This window comes from Atheta coriaria, unplaced genomic scaffold (assembly GCF_025399875.1).
Source record: "Atheta coriaria isolate IRGN ID8LTWV9N9 unplaced genomic scaffold, Caltech_Dcor_3.1 hic_scaffold_9_pilon, whole genome shotgun sequence".
Classification (NCBI taxonomy): Eukaryota; Metazoa; Arthropoda; class Insecta; order Coleoptera; family Staphylinidae; genus Dalotia; species Dalotia coriaria.
In genome coordinates, this window is record NW_027045451.1 from 539,991 (window position 1) to 556,366 (window position 16,376).

Here is a 16,376-nt window from a genome sequence, read left to right on the forward strand (position 1 = left end):
TAAGATTATGTAGTTCTTAATTCTCTAGCCCTCTTAGTTGTCGAGATCCTTCAGAATTCAAAAGCCCAATTTGCTGAATAAAGATTTTTAAACATTCATTTTACCCGCCATTACTAGTTACCGCCTCCTTCATTTACCTCCTCTTGCTTTCTGCGATCCGAATACCAAAACCTGAGTTTCGACTGTTTCGAGTCCAAATTTTGTGTCATTTTGCCTCTCAGAGTCGACAAAATAAAGATTGAATATTAGGATCGCAGAAAGTTGAGGAGACTGATAAAGTTTTCGCGGCAACTAGTAATGTGCTGCCTCTGGTGGCGACGGACCGAAGCTCAAAACTTTCGGTAGTTGTAGTTTCTAATTGATAGATGGCACTAGCATGCACTTTTCAAAATAAATGTTTTAAAGGATCGTTAAATATGTGATCGGGTAGAAATAACAGAAATAATTTTAATTAGAAAAACTTAAAAATATTCTTTATTAAAGAAAACACACAAGCATACATTTTGGGAGTCAATTTGTGTAATAATAACAAAAGTTATTAAAGATAATGAAATTTAATAATAACAATCTGATGCAAGAATGGTCCTTCTACGATGTCAGACTCAGGTGCAAAATCCCTAAAACAAGCGAAAATTAGTCTTTCGAACATAAAAATGTAATTTTATGGGTTAATTTGTGAAATAATCACAAAAGTTATTTAGGAAAATGATAAAGAAATTAAATACTTACAATCTGATGCAAGAATGGTGCTTCTACAATGTCAGACTCAGGTGCAAAATCCCTAAAACAAGCAAAAATTAGTCTTTCAAACATAAAAATGCAATTGTCGGGGTTAATTTGTGAGATAATTACAAAAGTTATTTGGGAAAATGATAAAGAAATTAAATACTTACAATCTGATACAAGAATGGTTCTTCTACGATGTCAGACTCAGGTGAAAAATCCCTAAAACAAGCAAAAATTAGTCTTTCTAACATAAAAATGCAATTTTGGGGGTTAATTTGTGAGATAATCACAAAAGTTATTTTGGAAAATGATAAAGAAATTTAATACTTACAATCTGATGCAAGAATGGTCTTTCTACGATGTCACACTCAGGTGCAAAATCCCTAAAACCATCAAAAATTAGTCCTTCGAACAGAAAAATGCAATTTTGGGGGTTAATTTGCGAGATAATCACAAAAGTTATTTAGGAAAATGATAAAGAAATTAAATACTTACAATCTGATGCAAGAATGGTTCTTCTACGATGTCAGACTCAGGTGCAAAATCCCTAAAACAAGCAAAAATTAGTCCTTCGAACATAAAAATGCAATTTTCGGGGTTAATTTGTCAGATAATTACAAAAGTTATGTTTGAAAATGATAAAGAAATTAAATACTTACAATCTGATATAAGAATGGTTCTTCTACGATGTCAGACTCAGGTGCAAAATCCCTAAAACAAGCAAAAATTAGTCCTTCGAACATAAAAATGCAATTTTGGGAGTTAATTTGTGAGATAATTACAAAAGTTATTTAGGAAAATGATAAAGAAATTAAATACTTACAATCTGATCCAGAGTGTTTTGTAAGCCAACTTTTGAAGAAAGTTGAAAAATACAGCATAATATATAATAGAAAATATTTATTTAACAAAACATTAATATTGTATGAAGGAATGTACTTTCGATTGAAACTTGTCGCGACCTTTGAGCTCTGCCAGTTCCATTACCACAAGGCATTCGACAACAATACCCCCTGCCAATTGAACCAGTTCACATGATGCTGATAGGCTGCCACCAGTAGCAAGTAGATCATCTATTATTAGAATACGGTCCCCTGATTTTATAGCATCAGCCTGAATTTCAAATATGTCCTAAAATTAACATAAACATAATTAACACAATTCAAGAACAGTTCAAGAGTCATACCTCTCCATATTCCAATTTGTATGAAACGCTTGTAACTTCTCCAGGCAGTTTTCCTTTTTTTCGAATTGGGATGAATGGTTTTTGGTGTTCCAGGGATATGATGGGCCCAAACAGGAATCCTCTACTGTCCAAGCCAATTACACAGTCAAAGTCAAGTGATTTGGTGTGTTCGAGCATAATATCTCTCAGTAATGCAAAGATCGAAGGTTGTTTCAGCACAGAAAATATATCCCTGCAAGCGTATTAACACATCACTCATTACTAACACTCCTATTTCCAACAACAGTATTGTAAAACACGTAAAAATATGAAAAGAACACAATCAAGGTGAGAAGATTCAACAAAATAACTGTTTTAGTCATGATGTAGACCACTTGATTGTTAATACTTTGTACTAAAGCTCTACTGATACACCTAACTACCAATATAACTGATTAGCAACATATCAGTAATTAATATCCGTTCCATTTCTGATAACAAAACGTGATTTTTATAATTTATGTATATAGGTATGTACCTGAATAATACATTTTTGGTTGGAAAGTCTGGATATCCTTTGATGTGTTCCTTGATTGTTTGAATCTTTTGACTTGTGGTCGACATCACGATATGACGTAATAAAACTTACGATTTAAGAAATACAACTGAGCAGTAAATCGTCTAATCTACGAAATAAATTGGTTCGAATTCCCGTCTGTGTGACATTGCCATCGCTTTGTAAACACATACTCAAGACAAACAGCCTAATTCAACAAACAAAAATAGGCTATAGAAATGTACACGATAAGAGTGTGTGCGTAACGATACGGGAAACGTGGTCGTGACTTTAGTTGCATACAGTGTGAACAGGCAACAATTTCTAATAAGTTGGTTGATATTGTTACCGATATACAGAAATAGCAGACAATATTAATAATAATAATAATAATGTAACTCCTTATAATTTGTAATATTTTAATGGATACGTGTAAGATCCTCGACGATTTTAACTAAATCCGCCACTGTACACTCTTGTTTCATATTTCCTTCGCCCACAAACTGAAAAATAAGCAAATTTAGTTTAGAAATAATCATAATTTTACAATAAAACCTACTTGTAACCCAGACGCAACTTCTTTCATCTTACTCGGCGACAAATCCAAGAAACTCTCAATCAAATCGCCATCAATGAAACCCTCGCAAGGTTCCGTCTTGATGTCTGTATGAAACGACCGCCAAAACGAATGTTCAATTTTCCCAACGGACTTGATCACAACAGACAGTTTGTTCTGCAGTTCCAGCAAAAAGTCGTAGAAATCCGGCGGAATTTGCGTCACCAGACCAATAGCGCCACCTACAGTGCCAAAAAGCACACAACCGGAAGTCGGAGTCGATGTCTCGCCCAAATTCTGCATAACCAAAGATCCGTGCCTCAGCACATTAATCATATCCCCAATATAAATCTGTCCCACAAGCTGCATCTGCAGTCGCTCCTCATCCGTAGTCGCCGCACTATCCTTCTGACAAACAAACATATTACGAGAATTCTCCGCACCCAGAAACACCTCATCGTCCAAAATCTCCACAGCCGTCATCCAATTAGGACTGTAATCACGTGATATCTCCTCAAAACTACCCTCCATTGTTTTATACTGCAACAGAATCATACTGCGCATCAAATCGCCAACCAGAATGAAATCCCCCTTGGTTTTCAAGTAAAGCGCGATGATGTTATTGAAATGCGAACATTCCAGGCGCAATTCTTTCTCTGCGGTCCATTCGAAGAGTCTTACAGTACTATTGATACTTGCTAGTAATTTCCCGTTGAATTCAGCTAAAGAATAGCAAGCTCCTTTGATTTCTTTCTCTGAAACTGGCGTTAATTTATTATCGTTCCAGTGGAACATAATCAAACGTCCTTGTTTGGGTTCCGCTTCGTCTGGGTTGACAATTGCTGTACCAACGATGTAATAAGTGTTATTATCATCGCCCAATTGGCAGGATATGAGTGACATGGCGTATTCTTGTTGCATGAGTTGATGCGAATGCAGAACTTCAAATGTATGTTGATCGATTATCAACAGACTGTGCACCTCGACTTCTTTTCCATGATCTGCAGCTGTGCCTGAACCTGCGCTCACCGAACTAGATTTTCCGATGGATAAAGATCCAACACTGCTGGAGATTGTCACGGATTGTGCTAAAGTGCTTGCGCTCGGCCTTGAAGGGATCAAACCACTGGAATCTTGAATATCCATGCGTACAGAAAGAACTCCAAAAGTCTAACAAATAAAATTTACAATATAAAATTAAATTTTTAACTAAATAAAGAACTAAATGCTCCACCTGTGATTGTTCCTGATACGCAATCCTCCTTGGTGACTCCTGCAGCGGCACCGTCCGAATATGCAACTTCTGAATCTCATCAATCGTCCCGATCGTAATCGAATTATCCGTGGCCAGTGCCAAACTATCCGGATACGCTTCCGCGTTCAAGCTGCACATGTGATTCACCTCTTTCATGTTCACATTCGAAAACACCAGCTTATGATTAGAGGAATAAATCACCGTGGGTCTATCCGAGCAGGCGAACACATTTGTAGTGCTGAGGGATCGGAACGCCTTCAAAACAGTCGGCTGTGTACCCAGAATCACCTTCTTTTTATCCGTAAGAGTTCCGGACTCTTTATTCAATAGGAAATAAAACATTGAACCATCGCCAAGAGCACAGAGTAAATAATTAGCTCCTTCAAACGCTGTCATCAACACCGAACGCGGAATAATCTCACCGCCTAGATTATCTTTTGTAGCTTCACTCAAATCAGGCAGGCGTAGAATCCGTGCGGATATATCAGTCCACAAGCCAACAGCAACTAAATCTGATCTGGTTGCACCTTCACCCAATGGACTAATATCCAAACAAGCCACCTCGACATCCAGAATAGTCTGACCAATCAGAATTAACTCCGATGGATGAATCTCAATGTAGAATAATTTACTACCAGTAGAAACAACAATTTGTTCCGTGTTGCATGCAACCACGCTGATATTTTTATCATTCTTCGGCTGCCATTCCGAGAGTAAATTTTTGGTTTGCGCTGAGATAAGTCGCACCGACGCAGGGGTGATTTGAATAATTTGTTCATGAATCACATTACCGCAGTAAAACGTCTGATTATCCGCGCAGAATCCGGTGATATCAGTCTCCTCGACTTCTTCACCGTTCAAACTCAATATAATCGTGTGCCCGACGAAGGATAATACTAAAGTATTGTCGAATTTACCCCCGGATGCAATGTTCAACGCCCACATGCCCTTAATACCCGTTAAATCAATTGAAGCATGCTCCTGAATACCAATACCATTCCTGATAATCCTTAATGATCCTTCTTTAAATGCTCCGGAACATGTCACCAATTGTCCTTGTCCCTGGCGTTCAAGGTCAACAACGCACATGTCTAAGATAGGCGCTAGATTTGTGAAGGATTCCATTGGTGTGACATAAGACCCGCTCTCGTCCTGTTTGATGTTGAGTTTTACCAGTTGGGAATCACCCATTCGTGAACCAATGAATAATACGCCATTATCCAGGTATGTTATGCACTCCGGGATGGAAATCTCGCCGAGAAGTTCCACTTTTAAGTCGCGTACAACATCAGTGCCATCTGCGTTGGTTTCAACTTCGAGGAACAGCATGAAAAGATGGCCGGCCATGTCACCGAGCAGGTATCTATATCCGCTGGGGTCGATTTTAGCAAAACAAGTAATTGTACTTTGCTAAAACAAACAAAAATATTAAATTTTCGTTAAACTTTATCAATTTTTTAGCTTACTTTGATAATTGGCGGCGCAACAGCAACAGAAGTAATCCCATCATGATACAAAATACTCTCTTGACCAATAATAATCGCTCCACATAATGGCGACGGTACCGGAATAACAATGGACGCTTCCGTTTCGACATTATCTTGCCGCCAAGGAGTTTTCACGAATTCTTTCTCACGCAACGATATCTCATGTGTTTTCACATGTCGACCATTCGGATCTTGATGTATGAGGATAATTGTCGGATTTGCACAGCCATGCAAAAACTCCACGTCGAAAACTTGCAATTCATCCATACGAATATTTGACGCTTTTAATTCGTAGTTGTCTTTTTCCAATGGGATTATTTTCAATAATCCATCATATAAACGTAAACCAATAACGCGTGCTTTTGGATCAATCACAGCAAGAATGCCGGTATCAGATGGTTTACCAATTTTATCAGAAACATTCCCATGAGCTTTTGTGATTATCTCCAAATTGTTACCCTCATTGATACATTCCAATATCATTGCATTGTATCTTATTGTGACAATGAACAACAAATCCTTTTTCTCATGCTAAAAAGATTTGTTATTAAAAAATGCAATTTTATATCCAAAAAGCTTACTTGTGGTCTGAATAATTTCATAACAGCAATTTTTCCATAGAGGCCGACTTCCTTCACAGGACGCAGACCCTCTGGCGTCACGAGGTAGATCTCCAGACGAGAGTTCTTAGCGACAATCAGGTTTAATTCGGTTGGAGATGTAAAATTGCCTGTAAATTGAGGTTGGATTGTATAACATTCAAGAGGAAATTCGTGCAAGATTTACCGGTAACACACGCGTTTACGGCTGTCGCCTTGTGTGCGCTCACGACGTAGTGATTCGCCATCGCCTTCATCTTCGTCAAGTCTTAAAATTAACTTGTGTTCTAGATAATCTGTTGCACTTTCATAGCCAACCGCTTAGCTGCTGAATGCTGAAGGCAAGCAGCATTCAAAAAGCCTTGCTTACACTGTGTTTCCGGAAGTTTACAACGCAAATGCAATGTCAGTGTGGTTAAATGTCAAACTTTACGTACGATGCCATCTATCAATTAGCATTTGTTTCAGTTTACAAATTAAATCACTATATCAAACTAATTTATGAGATTGTTTAATTAAACACGTTAATAAACCCGTGAGAAAAAAACCGTACGCGACCACCACTGCGCAAAACAGAACCTTTAAATAAAAAATTGGCGCTAAATTATTGCGCAATACTTCATACTGCATATGCGCAGTAAGTACTCTTTTGTCCGGCATCGACTGGTTGCGTGAAAATTGCACGTTTTGGAGGCTTTTCACTCCACAATTTTATAAAATGTTATAGTTATTCATTATTATTTACTTGTGTTTAATGTTAGTATTTGTTGTTTGTTTATTGTTTATTCGATTGCCAAGAATAGGTAAGTCTGTCATTGTATATTTTTTTATTTACACCATGATTAATATTCTTGCATGTAGGTCTAAATCATGCCTGAACAAATTGATGAATCCTCAAGCAGTGAGAGTGATATTGAGAATTACTTACAAAAACCAGAAGATCTCAATTTAAATTCAACCTTTTTCAAAGTTGATAAAACTCCTACTATAAAAAAGAGTAAAGTTAAACAAAGTAGAACTGCTCTCAGTGATTCAGACTCTGATGATCCTTTAAGTATTTACACAAAAAAGGATGAACCAGTTGCATCAACTTCCCAACAGTTCCAAGCATCCAATTCAGATGAAACTCCTGAGATTCCTGTGCTTGAAGCATTCACACATCAGAATAAACATGTTCTGGAGTTGGAAGAAGCGAAGAAGCAAGTGGAAGCTTACCTTGCAAAAAGAAATGCTGAGAAAACAAATGAAAATGATGAAATTACTGATTTGTTAGCACATGGGGAGAAACCTTTTGGTAAACATAAAACAAAACAATTATTTTACAACACATAGTATACTAATAGTTTATTAATATGCAGATTTGGCTAAAGATTTAGCCGAAGTTGGATTTCACCCAAGTGACTTTGAATCAGACAATGAGTCAGAAAAAGGTGACTGGGAAGAGGTGCATGAATCAAAAGAGAAAAACATTATTCCTGAACAAGGTGTGGAGATCACAGTCTCAATGCCAACCACAGTCAAAAAGAAAAAAGGTATTGATCTAATGGCAGCTATAAAACGACGCATGAATCGCATCAGGAAAGAAAATCAGGTTTATGTACACAAAGTACATTTGTTGTGCTGGATTGCACATGGCAACTACCTCAATAATATCCTCAACAAAGAGAATATTATGGCAATGGCACTGTCATTGCTCCCTACAAAAGATTGTTATCCACCTGCGAGGACCAACTTGAAGTATTTGGAACAAATAACTAGATGGTATCACAAAGCAATGCAGTATAAACCAGAAAAGGATGAGAAACATGTTAATACTGATTTGGAGGAAGTTATTCTTGAGAAAATTGGGAATAAAGTTGCTACAAGCGCGAATTTGTTAGTTTATATATTTGTTGCAATGTTACGCGCGTTAGGCATGCAATGCCGGATTGTTTTGTCTCTGCAGATTGAACCTTTAAGGCCGCCAATGAGTGAATTGTGTTCGTTAAAGAATGAAACTAAAATTAAACCAGTTGTGGCTAAAAATGCGCCGTCGAGTGAAGAAAAAGTAAAGAAAACGCATAAAAAACCTGCACAAAAGAAGGTAAATGATAAAGTTGATAAAGATAAAAGCAAAAAAGTAGATGTTAAACCTAGTTTAAGTAAATTAGACACAAAATCAAGTTTGGATAACACTAAATCACCGGAAAAAGAAAAATCTGATAGAAAACACACTAGATCTCAAACAAAGAATGATGATTTTAAAAAAACAGCATCCACACGTTCGAAATCAGCTTCTAATGAAACTAAACCGAAAGATACTCTTGATTTACCTCAGGTAAAGACGTCAAACAAGCGTTCAAAGTCTGCTTCAACTGAAAACACGAAACAATCTAAAAATGATGCAAATATTGCAGTATTAGAGACTTCAGAGTCTAAAAAATCTTCAAAACCCAATTTAAAGAAGTTAAACTCTAGTAAGGATGATATTGTTGAAACAAAGAGTGATGATTTCAAAAAACCTGCATCTACACGTTCAAAATCTGCTTCTAATGAAACTAGAACAAAAAATACTCTTGACATACCTCAAAAAACAACATCAAACAAACGTTCCAAGTCTGCTTCAACAGAAAAACGAAAAAATCTAAAACACTTGCCAGTATTGATGCAAAGGTTGCAGTATTAGAAGCTTTGGAAGCTTCAGAGTCTAAAAAACCTAATTTAAAGAAGTTAAGCACCACTAGCAGCACTAGTGACGATGATTTTGTTGATAAAGCCTCATGGAGAAGATCAAAATCACCTCAAGTTCAAAAATCTACAAACACTACTGAAAAACGTGCAACACGTAGTAGAAAACCAGCATATCCAACAAATCCAGCTTTGATGGATTCCATGCTACAATCAGATGATGAAAAACAAAAGAAATTAACAAACAAAAATAAAATAAAAATTCGTCCACCAACAAAAAGGATAATTCCACAATTGGACGGAAATGATGATATGAGTTCATCTGATACTGATAAATCAACAAAACCAAAACTTCAAAAACTCAAAGATGCAAAACTTACAAAACAAAAAAGCAATAATAATATTAATCTAAACCGTATAAAATCACCTACGAAAAATACTCCACCAAACATAAGCACATATTTCTCACCAGAAAAAGGAAATGTAAAAGATGTCATCATCAGTTTAGTTAAACAAAACATACGTGAAGAAAAACACAAAACAAGACAAAAAACCGTACGAAAAACTTACAAAGAAGAAGACAGTGACAGTGATTTTGAACCTGGCACAATAAAAAGAAGCAAACCAACTCCAGAAGATTTAAAAGTCAAAGTTAAGAAACGTGTTCTACCTCGCAGTCAACTAGAAGCATTGGCTAAAGAAAAAGCAGCAGAAGAAAAGAAGAAAACAAAAGGCATTGATCTCTGGGTGGAAGTATTTCTAGAAGAAGAAGAAAAATGGATTAGTGCTGATGTTGTCACAGGAAAAGTACATTGTATCAAAGATATCTACAACAAAGCATCACATCCTGTTTCATATATCCTGTCATGGGATAATGTTAATAAAATAAAAGATGTTACAAAGAGATACTGTCCTAATTGGAATACAGTCACACGTAAATTACGAACTGAACCAGAATGGTGGAATGCGACGTTAAAACCATACATTGGAACAAAAACAGCTCGAGATAAAGAAGAAGATGAAGATTTAGCTAGGCAACAATTAGATCAGCCATTACCTAAGACTATTTCAGAGTAAGTTTAATTTTTATAGCTAAAAACAAACAAAAACATTAAAATAACTAATTTTTAGGTATAAAGATCATCCATTGTATGTTCTAAAGCGCCATCTGTTAAAATTTCAAGCATTATACCCGGAAAATCCGCCTGTATTAGGTTTTATCCGGAATGAAGAAGTTTATTACCGTGAATGTGTTTATATATTACATTCACGTGATATTTGGTTGAAACACGCAAAAGTTGTGAAACCCGGTGAGAAACCTTATAAAATAGTAAAAGCACGGCCTAAATATGATAAGGTATTTACTTAAAATGTACTTCTGGTTGCATACATTTAACACATGGCGTTTCTAGCTCTCTAATACAGTTATAACCGATCAATTGTTGGAAATTTTTGGAGTGTGGCAAGTTCAGGATTATGAACCACCAACAGCTGAAAACGGTGTTGTTCCGCGAAATGCCTACGGAAATGTAGAATTATTCAAACCGTGCATGCTGCCGAAGAAATGCGTTCACTTACAACGTAATAATATAATATTTTTGATTGTTTTTATGAAACTTTATAAAAATTGCTTCTAATTTTAGTTCCTGGTTTAAAAAGGTTGCGGCCAAGTTAAAGATCGATTGTGCGCCGGCTGTAACAGGTTTCGATTTCCACGGTGGTTGGAATCATGCTGTTTACGAAGGGTTTGTTGTGTGTGAAGAATTCAAAGATGTTTTGATCGATGCATGGGAGCAAGATCAAGCTGAGATAACAAAACGCGAAGAAGAAAAATACGAGAAACGCGTTTTCGGCAATTGGAGGCGATTGATCAAAGCTGCGATGATTCGTCAACGACTAAAATTACGTTACGATTTCAATGGAGAGAAACAAATCGATTTGAATATCTCACCAGAACCACCGGAAGTAGAAAAAGAAGTCGCAAGCCCATCGAAACCAAAACGACCGAAGTTTATGTCTCGCAAATAATCATTTTAAATCTTTTTATATCGAATCGTATTTTTGATAATAAAAAAACTATTGTGTTAAATTTACGTGTTTCCTTTTCTTGTGATTGGTAACCATGTGGGATGCTTCTAGCTGCATGTGTGATTCCATCAACCAATGATTCAGTTTCATGCGTGCATTGTGACCGCTTTTAAACAACGTGCATTCGAGCATATCCAAACCATTTTCGACGGTTGGATCCGTTCCTACGTTATCTGCCAGGTCCATTAACTTCTTGAACCTTGTTGTGAATGTCTGTAATGTTTTTTAAATAAAATTCGCTTTTTTCAATAAATTTAGAAATATTCTTACATAAATTAATATATTAGCAACTTCACGACGTTGATCGAGACTTTTTGCATAGAATCCAAACTCATAGAAGTTTATATTCCATTTGTGGAGATTCACAGCATTTGGATCGGCTTTCAGTATTTCTCTGTATGGTTCAGTGAAGATTCGAGGCAGTTCTGCTGAGACTATTGCTTGTCTACCTGATGTTAATGATTGTGCTAGCCATAGTGGTAACTCTAGTGCTGTACCAGCAGCTAGGTCATCATCTTCAGAAGCTGAATTTAATTTACCTGTACAATAAAGTTTTAAAAATTATCAAGGAACTTGAATATTTGTTGTTTATTTACCTAATTTTGGTATGGTTGTAAGAAATCGGCATGGAAGACGTTCTTGGGTGGCTATTATATCTTCTAGGCAGAAATAGTTCGGGGAATATGATTGTAGTAAAGGCATTATCACTAAATTAAATTGTAACGGGCACAAGACGTTCACTCTGTGAGCTAAACAAATCCAACTTAAAATATTGAGGTTATGATTTGTCAGTTAGCTTTAAATTATTTTAAAAATTCAAAAGAAATCAAATTATTTAATACATTGCAGCATTGTATATACTCCTTTATACTTATTTATATTTATAAGTAAATACTTTTCATATTGCGCAGGAATATCCGCCATTTTATACTTTCTAAAGCCATTTTGTAATAAAAATTTAAAATTAAAGTTATTTGTTGCTATTATGACTAGTGGAACGATTCAAATGATGATGTTCTTGATCAGCCATCAACGAAACCGAAGAAATAAGAACATTAAGTTGTTCAGCAGTAGGACAACCAACCAAAAGCATATCATCCTGTGTATACTTTGCATTTACCAAAAACTGCTCCAGTTGAATGAATGTATTGATTATATTGTTCTAAAATATAAACAATTAGGAATATGAAACGAAACAATAAACTCTTAGACTCACTTTGATTGGGCGGAACAAAATAAACTCTGTTTCCCTGTTAGCCAAGTACAAACGCATAGATTTCTGCACATCAGGAATCTTTGTTTTCAAATTGCGCTGAACTGCAGTTGTAATTCCTGCTAAAACTTGTGGAGTAGTCGCAATTTGTTCACGAATAGGAGGAGTGGTGCTATCTTTAAAACTTTCGATAAGTTTCAATTGATATTCACCCTAAAATATCATAAAAAATTAAAATATTACATATTTGTTAATATTGTGTTTATACCTTTTGTAAAAACTGTTGAAGCGCACCAATTAAAAGCGTAGTTGTGTTAGCTATGAAATTTTCACATGATGCTTTTAATTGTTTATCAATTTCCTTCCGTGAATCAATCAAATACGCTTTAACACGCGGAGTGCCTTCAAGAAGAAACTCTAGGATAGCATTATTGCCGTTGAAAGCAAAAATCTTATCACGATTATGCACCAATTCAACAGCAGCAGAGCGAATGTGTGTAAAGTCCAAAGAAAGCTCTTTAACAGTGAAATCAACTTGAAACGGAGCAATTTGCTCTCGAATTATAAGCAAATGCTTAATTTGAAAGAGTTTACCATCCAAAGGAGTCTAAAATATCACATACAAACAATATTATTCAATATAAAACAATATTTTTAACGTTATATTACTTTACGAGCTGAAATACGCTCTGCAGCCTTGTCAATCGTCTTAACACAAATTAATAAACCCTCTTGAGCGACTCCTTGGAATGTTTCTCTGTCTAAACAGATATATAAACGCGAGAGACATACTAAAGTACGTTTTACAGTTGGATACCACATTCCATGCAAATCTGCAGGCGAATCTAAACGAAAATAGTTCAAAATTATTCAAAAAATATCCGCCATTTTGAATTTTTGTACTCACTGCCAGTATAACTACGAAACTGGCCCACAACCGACGCATTAATCGCTGCTACCTCCTGTGATTCAACTGAAATAGAAGAAGCACGTGAATCAGGACGTCGCTGAATCAACTCCTCAGCGATATCCTCCATTTGTTCCAACTTTTCAGGGTATGCAAGATCACCAGGTGATGGTTCATATGAATGTATATCATATTGAAAGAAAATATTCGTGCGAAACACCAGACGCTCCTCTACATCTTGCAAAAGTTGCTTGATTATATCAACAAATTGATCTAAAGCAGCTATGAAACAAAAATAACCTAAAATGTATCATTTAAACTAAATATATAATACATACGATTGTTTTGAATGTTTTCTCCAACCATTTCCTTCAAAATCGTGCATAATTCAGTCAATACTTCAATATGATTGATTCCAATCAAGCAAGGTCTCAAAACATCGTACAAATTCTGACAAATTGAATATAAATAATCACTAAAACACACTTTATGAAATATATAAACTTTACAACTAAAATAATCATTACTGTAACTGTTGTGATGCGTTTTGAAAGAAATACTGATAGCAAGTTGTCTCATCTTGACAAACTTTAACGATAAACAACGCTGCTGACCGGAATAGAATACCGTGATCTGTTTTATACTTATCTCTCAAATCAAGCAGAGCTTTGGAGACAGCAGCTTGCATTACTGGCGTGCGTTGTGAGAAATACGACTTGTAAAAGTCCATTAAACTGCGCTCATAACTAAAAATGATTGAATTTTAACTTTAATTGTCTTAAAATCACTTGAATAACTTACGCATCATGGCGTTCGCAGTTATTCTCAACGTAACGAATGATATTTGATGTTTTTGTGGCGGCATTTTGAAATTTACCATAATAATATGAAAATGCTGTTTCAACACTAGGTTCACCTGAACTAGCGACTGAAATCGTCGCACTTTTCATGTCTGCATTGTTTACAACTTGTTCAGTTGCATCCAAAACAATATTATTAACATATCTGACAACATTTGCCAAGCAAGTTGAAAGCAATTGCTCGTATCTCAATTTATAAGGAAAAGCTTCCTTAAATTCTTGCTGTAATTACATTTTTATGATGTTCTACAGTTCTATACAAGTGATTATTACTTACATGTTCACTTAAATATGCCATACTGGTATTAATCTGCTCCAAAACTTGAATAAACTTGTCATCGTTCAAGTTATAACTTTGCGAGTGAATATTTTGGTTTAAAGTGTTGTATAATGTGAAATGTACAAGCCTCTCATTAATTTCCTCCTTCTTTTCTTTAAGCAAAGTTTGTTGCTTCATCAATTGTTCACTCACATTGTGTAAAGAGTTGATTTTTGTTGAAACTTGATTGTAGTTATCTGCTAGTTGTCCTAGTTTACCAGAAATGTGTTCAACCTTTAAAATATTTATGAGTTTTATAAAATTAAATCAAATATTAAAATATTTAATAGTTACGGCATTTAAAAGGTCTTTGCAATCACCAGACTGTTTATCAACATATGTTTTATGTTCGTCATAACTAGAATGTTGTTCCTTTTTTATTTCATCTTCAATGGCAATATATTTCTCATAAAAATCTTTATAATTATTGATAAGTCCATTGTTAACTCCTGTTTCTTTTGGGATTTCTTTAGGGGTGAAATATTTATCATTTAATGCTTCTCTCATTTGATAAATCAGCTCCAATTTGGAATCATTCAATGGAGCTAATGGTTTATCCGTAGATTGCCATTTTGCTAGGTTTTCTTGGACTTTTCTGTCGATGACATCGTTTGTTTCGTAAGAAAATTCATCAAGAAGGTCCTCTTTTTGTAAAAGACGTAATATAGATTCCATTTTAATAGATTATTTCGTTAATTTCCTTCAGAACATCACTGATAATTCGATACTCTACGTTGTAAACAACTTTGATGGTTAATTGTCCACGTCTCAGCTGACTTTTACAATAAATTTTGTTCTAGATGGCGTGAGACATATAAAAAATAGGAAATGGACATGATTATCCTGTTTCTACTTTTTATTACAACATACATCATTTATGTTACATAGTTTGTTTTATGTATGTACTCCTACTACACATAGATTTTTACTTATCACTTGTTGAAATACACAAGGTTAAATACCTACAGTTTAGTCTAGAACTTGTCAAAGAAAACATTATTATCCTTCAGCAAAATGCTAGACAAAGTAAAACATATTATCCTGGTACTTTCTGGGAAGGGTGGAGTTGGTAAATCAACAGTAAGCACTCAATTGGCGCTGATTTTAAAGGATCAGGATCTTAAAGTTGGATTACTTGACATAGATCTTTGTGGACCAAGCGTTCCATACTTATTACAACTGGAAGATCAGAATATTCACCAGAGTGAAGAAGGGTAATTTGTTTCCTTAAATCTATCATTAAAATTACAACATTAAAACTACTTTTATTTCAAGATGGATTCCAGTCTACACAGATCAAAAACAAAACCTGGCTGTAATGTCAATTGGCTTTTTATTAAACAACAGAAACTCTTCAGTAGTTTGGAGAGGTCCCAAAAAGACTGCAATGGTGAAAGAGTTCCTCACCAAAGTCTGCTGGGGTGACTTGGACTATTTAATTATTGACACACCACCAGGAACATCAGATGAACACATTACTGTAATGGAGCAGTTGAAAGAAGTTCAATGTGATGGGGCAGTCATTGTTACCTCACCACAAGAAGTGGCCATTGAGGATGTAAGGAAAGAGATTACATTCTGCAACAAAACCAATATTCCCATCATAGGAATTATTGAGAATATGAGTAGTTTTGTATGCCCCAACTGTCAGGAATGTACTAATATCTTTAGCTCTGGTGGAGGCGCCGCATTGGCTGCTTTAACAAAACTTCCTCTGTTGGGTGTTTTGCCTTTTGATATGAGAGTAAATCAAGTTACTCATCAAGCATCAACTGTTTCCATTCCAGAGACAACTGCAGCCAAAGTTTTTAATGAAATTGTCAATAAAATTACAGCGCAGGTTGAGGCAAAAGTTCAGATTATGTAAAATACTTTCATAGTTGTAGATCAAGTTATTTTTGTATGGCATGATATAAATTTGGAAATAAATTGTTGCAAGGAATATGTTTGTTTAAAAAGTTGTTTGTTTATTTATTCA

The 16,376-nt window shown here is 35.4% G+C and overlaps 6 protein-coding genes across 6 annotated transcripts; 2 read left to right on the plus strand and 4 right to left on the minus strand.

Annotated features, from left to right (window-relative positions):
- Positions 1-1,611: 1,611 nt before the first annotated feature.
- Aprt (adenine phosphoribosyltransferase) lies at positions 1,612-2,675 on the minus strand. The gene is made up of 3 exons (XM_065312598.1): positions 2,430-2,675; positions 1,913-2,144; positions 1,612-1,857 (listed from the first exon to the last, which is right to left on the minus strand). Exons 1-3 carry the CDS (start codon positions 2,513-2,515, stop codon positions 1,642-1,644), a joined length of 534 nt encoding a protein of 177 aa, XP_065168670.1. The 5' UTR covers positions 2,516-2,675; the 3' UTR covers positions 1,612-1,641.
- Positions 2,676-2,768: 93 nt separating this feature from the next.
- Positions 2,769-6,750, minus strand: pic (DNA damage-binding protein pic). The gene is made up of 6 exons (XM_065312594.1): positions 6,532-6,750; positions 6,327-6,475; positions 5,725-6,276; positions 4,238-5,668; positions 3,007-4,173; positions 2,769-2,950 (listed from the first exon to the last, which is right to left on the minus strand). Exons 1-6 carry the CDS (start codon positions 6,599-6,601, stop codon positions 2,867-2,869), a joined length of 3,453 nt encoding a protein of 1,150 aa, XP_065168666.1. The 5' UTR covers positions 6,602-6,750; the 3' UTR covers positions 2,769-2,866.
- Positions 6,751-6,958: 208 nt separating this feature from the next.
- On the plus strand, positions 6,959-11,100 carry LOC135799480 (DNA repair protein complementing XP-C cells homolog). The gene is given in 8 exon segments (XM_065312599.1): positions 6,959-7,147; positions 7,206-7,638; positions 7,703-9,002; positions 9,005-10,084; positions 10,143-10,368; positions 10,424-10,592; positions 10,655-10,663; positions 10,666-11,100. Coding segments are annotated over 7 exon segments (3,582 nt in total). The 5' UTR covers positions 6,959-7,147; positions 7,206-7,214; the 3' UTR covers positions 11,040-11,100.
- Psf3 (DNA replication complex GINS protein Psf3) lies at positions 11,042-11,892 on the minus strand. The gene is made up of 3 exons (XM_065312597.1): positions 11,696-11,892; positions 11,370-11,638; positions 11,042-11,312 (listed from the first exon to the last, which is right to left on the minus strand). The coding sequence occupies exons 1-3, from the start codon at positions 11,799-11,801 to the stop codon at positions 11,088-11,090; spliced, it is 600 nt and encodes a 199-aa protein (XP_065168669.1). The 5' UTR covers positions 11,802-11,892; the 3' UTR covers positions 11,042-11,087.
- Positions 11,893-11,914: 22 nt separating this feature from the next.
- Cog3 (conserved oligomeric Golgi complex subunit 3) lies at positions 11,915-15,200 on the minus strand. Its single transcript, XM_065312595.1, has 10 exons — positions 14,693-15,200; positions 14,357-14,632; positions 14,021-14,301; positions 13,747-13,965; positions 13,558-13,694; positions 13,220-13,501; positions 12,982-13,157; positions 12,581-12,919; positions 12,316-12,525; positions 11,915-12,261 (listed from the first exon to the last, which is right to left on the minus strand). The coding sequence occupies exons 1-10, from the start codon at positions 15,071-15,073 to the stop codon at positions 12,070-12,072; spliced, it is 2,493 nt and encodes an 830-aa protein (XP_065168667.1). The 5' UTR covers positions 15,074-15,200; the 3' UTR covers positions 11,915-12,069.
- Positions 15,201-15,276: 76 nt separating this feature from the next.
- On the plus strand, positions 15,277-16,340 carry Nubp2 (NUBP iron-sulfur cluster assembly factor 2). Its single transcript, XM_065312596.1, has 2 exons — positions 15,277-15,612; positions 15,674-16,340. Exons 1-2 carry the CDS (start codon positions 15,413-15,415, stop codon positions 16,263-16,265), a joined length of 792 nt encoding a protein of 263 aa, XP_065168668.1. The 5' UTR covers positions 15,277-15,412; the 3' UTR covers positions 16,266-16,340.
- The last annotated feature ends 36 nt before the right edge of the window (positions 16,341-16,376 follow it).